This window comes from Nannobrachium achirus (assembly GCF_963921795.1).
Source record: "Nannobrachium achirus genome assembly, chromosome: 11".
Taxonomy (NCBI): Eukaryota; Metazoa; Chordata; class Actinopteri; order Myctophiformes; family Myctophidae; genus Nannobrachium; species Nannobrachium achirus.
In genome coordinates, this window is record NC_137820.1 from 16,106,902 (window position 1) to 16,114,401 (window position 7,500).

Below are 7,500 nucleotides of genomic sequence, written 5' to 3' on the forward strand. Positions count from 1 at the left end.
AGGTAAATATATGCCACGCTTTGACCCCGTCGTCACATTTCTCCGCTGCTGCTACATTATGGCAGGTTTCTTGGTATTCCCAGTGGTGTGCTATACATACAGTAGGTTGCAGTGTTGAGAGAGTGATTGCAGCTTTGCCTCGGGAACATCAGAGAGAGAGGCTCTCAGACAATTGATTTGTTCCATGACTGTTAACAGCAGCAATAGTGATAACAACTGGATTTGTTTATAGCACCTTTCATACCTAGAAAGAATATAGCATGTCGTCGTTGTTGGGTGGAAACCTTGTATGTCCAAAACCTTCCTTTTTTGGTTATTATTTAAAAAGACGATTTAAAATTGTGAAAATAGACGATCTACAAGCACACAACGCCTCGCGGTGCGAGGCGTTGTGTGCTTGTAGATCTGATATTTTCACTAGTTTTGTGAGACTGTTTTGTATGATGAAGCAGGGCTTTACTTAACGAAAATACATACAAATTTGAAACTTGGAGATACGAGGTTTCTGCCCGACAGTGACGATATAGTGCTTTGTGATATTGAGTGGTCGCCGGAAGTGTAAAAAGAGACGTGGCGTTAATTTATCTGTACAACTTTGCTGTGTAGGAACAGCTGTTTCATCACAGCGTGCATGCTCAAATTGGTTTCATGGTATCGACTGGAGAAAGCAAGCTTTTGGCTAGCTTTTAGAAGACTACCAGGCTTTTAGTGCGTTCCCTTGGATCCATGTCCACTGGACAGTAGCCCTTAATACTGTAGGCCAATACTGAACTAGATGCAAATGTTCGGAATCAAACCACATACAGTAATGTACAGTGTGAATAAAAGCGATAGCGATCCAATTCTGTTTTTGTTGGAAACCGAGCTAGATATGGGGGGTCTCCCCCTGACATGGATTGATGGGCTGCTTATTAATACCTACAGTACGTACATGAACACACACACGCACGCACAGTGAGCGCTGGAAAGCTAACCGCAGAAGGATGGATGACCGTCTGATAGCTGTTTGGCGGAGGAAGTGACCTCTCCTATGTTTATTTAACATGCCTATATATGTGGAGTGTTATTCTACAGAGACAGGGAGGGAATGAGAGAGGGAGAGAGAGAGAGAGAGAGAGAGAGAGAGAGAGAGCTGTGGTGTTTTCTCTTTTAGGGAGCCAGTCATTAGTGTAAAGCTGGCCTGATGTTGCTTGGTTACAGGTGTGTCTGAGTAGTGGTGGAAAAAGTACTCAAATGTTTTACCTACCTTAAGTAAAAGTATCAATTCTGCAATGTAGAAACACTCTGTTACGAGTAAAAGTACGGAATTTAAAGTACAAAAGTATTGACATAAACATGTACTTTCTACCACACGTAGAAAGTATTCATTATGCAGAATGTCCCATTTCGAGTTTTCAAATGTACAAACGGATCTAGCAGATGGAAATACTCAAGTAAAGTACTTAGTTACTTTACACCACTGCATGTGTTTGAGTGAGGATTTCAAGACAAAACTACTACTACTACTACTACTACTACTACTCATGGCTTGACATTAACTCTTTGATGCACTTGTCCTTTGGACAAGTACATTTTTAATGAACTTGTCCGAAAGGATTTATTACTTGTCCCGGACAACAGGACAAGCCTTAATGTCAAGCCCTGCTACTACTCCAGTACTATCAGTGCTAGAACTGTAGTAGCAGGCGTAGTAGAATAACGCTAGGTACTAATAGTAGCATTGACGGGTACCAGCGGTAGTACATAGCGGTTGTATTCAGTGTATATAAGGAGGCCTTGTGTCCGCTCCCACTGTAGGGCGTCGGTGACCAGAAGGACGTTTGGCCACAGTGGCATCGCCGTGCACACCTGGTACGCCTGCCCTGCGCTCATCAAGTCCATCTGGGCCATGGCCATCAGCCAGCACCAGTTCTACCTGGACCGCAAGCAGAGCAAGGTCAGTCCCACTGGACACTCACATACTGCAAGTCAACCTCGAAAACTTTTAATATTGTGTACATTTTCTTGAAACTTGCATATATTTTTTGAAACATTCATGTGTTCTAGATACATTGCACATGCAGTGAATCATTCCAAACTGTTTTTCTTAAGATTTAGATTTTCTATGGTATACAGCTGAATGAATGAATATCAAAAGTCCATATTTCAGAATGTTACAATATTACACAAGACCACTCAAAACAAGGATTTATAATAGAGAAATGTCAACCCTCTGAAGTCAGAGTTGCTTGAAGTCCAGTGGGAAGTTTCTGCAGTCAGTTATGTTTTGGGTGCTAGGGCATCTGCAATGCTTTTTTGTGCAATATATATATATATTTTTAGATTGATAGTTATGGCCTTATTAACAAAGATCTACAGTAAATTCAGTCATTTGCAAATCCCGCCCCATTCTGCCCTGTTACTATCTACTTATACAATTGGCTTAGAGGCCACGCCCACTTCAAGCATAGGCACAGGGCAGTAACGGACGGACATGTCCCTCACACAGGCACTGAGAGAGAGAGAGAGAGAGAGAGAGAGAGAGAGAGAGAGAGAGAGAGAGAGAAGAGAGAAGGGGAGAGGAGCAGGGCAGTGTATCGAATTACATTTACAACAGAGAGGGAGGGCTGTGTCACACACACACACACACACACACACACACACACACACACACACACACAGAGAGAGAGAGAGATCCTACAAATCATAACAATAGTAATAATAATAATAATAATAATTAATATACTATAGAGAGGCACAGATAGATAGATACAGTACATGCATCTATCAATAGAGGCAGAGGGAGATAGATAGAAATATAGAGAGATAGATATTAATAATGAATAATAGTAGATGAGGATTTGGAAATGCACACGTTGACTACACTGGACACTTTCAATTGTTCCTGTTTCCTGAGTTATTGGTGTCCAACCAAGTGTGCCTTTTTGTTCATGATTAATCTGACTTAAAACCTAAACCCCTTATGTTGATCAAATATAGAGCAGGCCTGCCTGAGCGCCCGCGCCTAGCCCGCGAGGTCTAGAAATTGAGCGGCCGCACAGCGGCCGCGAATTTCTAGTGGTGGTACATTTGACCCTGGGCAGATTGTTTTTATAGTGGCAGTGAATGGGGGGAGAGGGTATTTTCATTGCCTCATTATTGCAATTTAAAGTACCAAAGGAAAAACATCTAGGTGATATTAATAAAAAGGGAAGACAAAGGTACAGTAGTTACATTGCAAAACAGGGGGTTTCCCCGAAAATATATGTTTTAATTTGTTTAATCCCAGTGGGACAGAATCACCATTGCAGATTCTTTTATAGTGGAAGTGGATGGGATTTTTTTTTCATAGCCTCATTACAGCTATATAAAGTACCAAAAAAAAAACACATCTACGTGATATTAATAAAAAGGGAAGAAAAAGGTACAGTAATTACATAGCAAAACAGTAGTTTCCCCCCGAAAATATATGTTTTAATTAGTTTAATCCTCTGGATCAGAGAGAGAATAGAAATAGAAAGAGAAAGCGCAGTGCATCTTGGGTAGGAAGATGACAGCCAGATTATAGTTCTCCTCACATAATAGGCTGGCTTTTCGTAATTCTGCCCATTTAAAATATATGTACCCAATCGTAACTCTTAGTTACATTGATATGGTCCATGTGAACTAGTTTGTTGAAGCTTATTCATTATGATGAGCGAGATCGCTATCACCTCGCACGGCCGTACTGCGCGAACGCCGTGCTCCGCAGAGCGGACCGTTGTTGAAAGCCTGAAGCAACATTCTCCACTGCACAAACTCCACCCCCGATAGCAAAAAGTGAATGTTCTTTTCTGGTTGGCCAGTCAGTAGGCCTGGGCGATATGGCCTTTTTAAATATCGATATGATATTTAAAATAATACCGCGATATTCGGTATTATCGTCCAATAAAAGAAACTTGAATTGGAGAAAAAATGATATATTTTTTCAAGTGCAATTTAGTTTTACGCCACTAGATGGAGTCAGTGTGCCCAGCTGCCTCCATCTGTTGCATAAGCAATGAAAAGTCAACTAAACGTCAATGCTTTGTGCGGACAATGCAGTTTGTTTAGTGTTCACTCAAGATATAATCCTAGCGTAGTTGGCATATTCAATCGAACACTGTCTGAACATGGATGAACTGACTGACTTATGTCATGTCACACTATCGCATCATCATGACTCTATGAAGGCAACAGGGCTTTAGCAAAGTGCTAATTGTTTGCTAACTAGCAGTGCTGCTATCGCTAACAACAGAAATTCAGAATGGAGATTGGGATTATATCCATACGGTCACATTTCCATGAGGAGCACACATGACTTCTTCACAAACATGTAAATTACTCCAGCATGACAATATACAGCCAGGGCACGAACGAAGTCTCTGCTCTGTCTCTGTGTGATGATCTGTGATCCGTGAGGGCTGACCATAGGGGCAGACGTACATACGTCACGCACGAGCAGCACGCAACGCGTCTCTGAATGAAATTCCGTTATGTAAATGTTCTCTTAGGAAAATTATAGTTGTTTTACAATAGACTCGAACAATTATAGCATAAATACAGTTACAGTGCTTGAAAAAAAGTATTTTAGGTGTTTTTTGGCCCAAAAAAAAAATATTTTAATATTTTTTTTATTAATGACGATATACGGTATTCATTTTTAATATCGGTATTGCCCTTTGATATCGCGATATACGATATAATCGGTATATCGCCCAGGGCTACCAGTCAGGGAGTCTCAGGGACCAATCAGAAGGCTGACAAACGGTGAATTGTGGCTGCACAAATGCACCCGGGCACTTAGTATAGCGTTGTTTTAAATGAAACTGACCAGGTGTGTTCCTCTCCGTCCAGTCCAAGATCCACGCGGCTCGGAGTCTGAGCGAGATCGCCATCGACCTGACGGAGACGGGGACTCTGAAGACCTCCAAGCTGGCCAACATGGGCAGCAAGGGCAAGATCATCAGCGGCAGCAGTGGTAGTTTGCTCTCCTCAGGTCAGTGTGAGTGCGTGCGTGTGTGTGCGCGCGCGCGTGCGTGTGTGTGTGTGTGTGTGTGTGTGTGTGTGTGTGTGTGTGTGTGGGTGTGTGTGTGTGTGTGTGTGTGTGTGTGTGTGTGTGTGGGTGTGTGTGTGTGTGTGTGTGTAAGTGGGGGCACATGTGTGTGTTTCTGCACATGTGTGCTGAAATCTAGAGAGACAGAAACAGCTGCTTTTGGACAGAGGGCATTGATTCTGAGAGGAATGTTTTGAGACACAAATATGCACGTGCGCGCGCACACACACACACACACACACACACACACACACACACACACACACACACACACACACACACACACACACACACACACACACACACACACACACACACACAGAAGCCCACCCCTCCCAGTCTTATGTCTGTATGTATAGAACAGGACCCCCACCCTCCTTGTCATCCCTTACCCATCCTCGTGAGGCCCCCTGCCTCTAAATTTAGTGTGTGTGGGAATGAGAGGGGCAGCGGCATTGGAACTGGTGAGTGGACAGAGCAAAACAATGAGTCCGTCTGTGTAGGAGGAGGTAATGAGGTTGCAGAGAGAAAGAGAGAAAGAGAGAGAGAGAGAGAGAGAGAGAGAGAGAGAGAGAGAGAAGAGAAGAGAAGAGAAGAAAAGAAAAGAGAAACGTATTTAGCACTCTCCTTTAACCCAGCATGGCTTTCATATGTCGACCCTGCTGGACAAGCTGGTAACAACATAATAAATAGTAGTTATCATGGGTGTGTTGGGGGCACAACATAAATTAGACCAATGTGTCCCATTCAATTTAAGAGCTAGGTGCGCTTGAACCTTGGTGCAATTGTTATTTAAGTGACACAAACAATATTCTGCCATGGAAAAGTGTGCGTACGACCATCAAGCAGTATTGATAATGTGCTTGCTGAATAATTTTGGGAGAAGGTGGAAACTGGAATTTTGGACATGCAAAGAATCACACCTTCCTCCAGTTATGTCTCCTCCTTTGTCCAAGACACATCTTGATATCTTGAGTTCTTGACATATTAACTTAAATATCACTCACTCATTCCCAGTTACTGTATATTCCTCTTTATTTAAACCACCAATTAAAGCATTACAGAGACACAATGGTCTGTGTGTGCTATGCGTCCTTGAGTCAGAGCTCTATGGATATGAATGACTTTTAACGTCTGCCCATTGAGGAGAGACAAATAAAGAAAGGGATGCATTGGTTTCGAGACATTCTTACAGAGTGTAGCCCAAGGCTTACATATCTATTTCCTTAGGCTTTCTTTCTCCCTTCCCTCTCTCCTCACTGCCCATCTCCGTGCAAAAGAACATACTGAGGCACTTACTAATATATTAATAATCTGGCCCGGATCATTATTTTCCCCAGAATCTACCATGTTGAACATGAGTGTTATTGTATTGAAATTGGATGGATTTTGATGACTACTTTGGAGCTATAGTCTAACACAAATCACGGTTGAATGCCATTCATTTAGACACTTCAGCTTAGAGTTGAACATAAAACGTTTATTGAAGTAACGTAACATTTATGCAATGATATTGCATTGAGTTTGGCAGATGGGCTCTGCTCTGATGATATACAGATTGATCTGTGTAAACGTACATGTCACAGAATCTGCTATCTCAGACCCCCAGAGCAGAGCATAATACAGTACAACAACGTACATCACTACATCATGAATGTACAATCTTAATATCAACTCCAGTATAGTCACATGTAGAATAACCATGGAATGAGCCAACCTCCTATCAATCATGAATTAAAGCCAAGGGAGGAGGCCGGGGAGGAGGAGGAATTTTCCGACGCTGTCAAGCACGACCTGCTTTGACAGCTGCTCGAAAAGAATGAGCGGTGAGCTGAAGCTGCTTAAAAGACCGCCTGAGTTACCCTGGGAAAAGGGGGAGTGTGAGAAGTAGCTAGTGGCGAATGAACGTAGGTACGTGGATTGACTGGAGGCGTATGTGTGAATGAACTGTTGGCGAATGAGATGGGGGGGCCCGGGGTAAATCTAGGACTCTAACTTCCGTGTCCCAATGAACTACGCTACGCTAGATTTATGACAGCCACCTATATTAAGGGGGTTCTACCTAGAGTGAAAAAGGTCGAGTCAGTGCCATGTAGAGGAAAAGCACCATTATCTAATACCATCACCCTTCCTCCGGGATTGACAGGGCTAGACATGCATAGCACTGTATCAGGACTAACAGGCAAGTGTTTATGATGTGCTGTGCATGCTAGACCCTGTAGGGTCAGCTATTTAAAGTGCAGCCCAGACTTGACACCTTGGTAAATCAATTACAGTCCCTAGGAAGGCAGCATCCCAGCTCTCTCCACACTCTGCCGTAGCTCAGCAGCCAAAGAATGTAATAATTGAAAAATAAAGGTATTTTGCTACGTGTCCGAAACGCTTTCTCTTTTGCTACAAATGTGTGAAATGTTGATCATGGACGTGCAATGTGCTGTGCACTTCTG

General features: G+C 42.8%; 1 protein-coding gene across 2 annotated transcripts in view; it reads left to right on the top strand.

Annotated features, from left to right (window-relative positions):
- frmd4a (FERM domain containing 4A) overlaps window positions 1–7,500 on the top strand; it is a gene marked incomplete at both ends in the record, with an annotated part of 123,926 nt that overhangs the window by 97,496 nt on the left and 18,930 nt on the right. For both annotated transcript variants that reach the window (XM_080737442.1, XM_080737441.1), the window contains 3 exons: window positions 1–2; window positions 1,798–1,936; window positions 4,855–4,996. The exon at window positions 1–2 is cut by the window's left edge and continues 75 nt beyond it. In XM_080737442.1, the coding sequence (XP_080593568.1) occupies window positions 1–2; window positions 1,798–1,936; window positions 4,855–4,996 (283 nt within the window). The remainder of the gene's footprint in view (window positions 3–1,797; window positions 1,937–4,854; window positions 4,997–7,500) is intronic.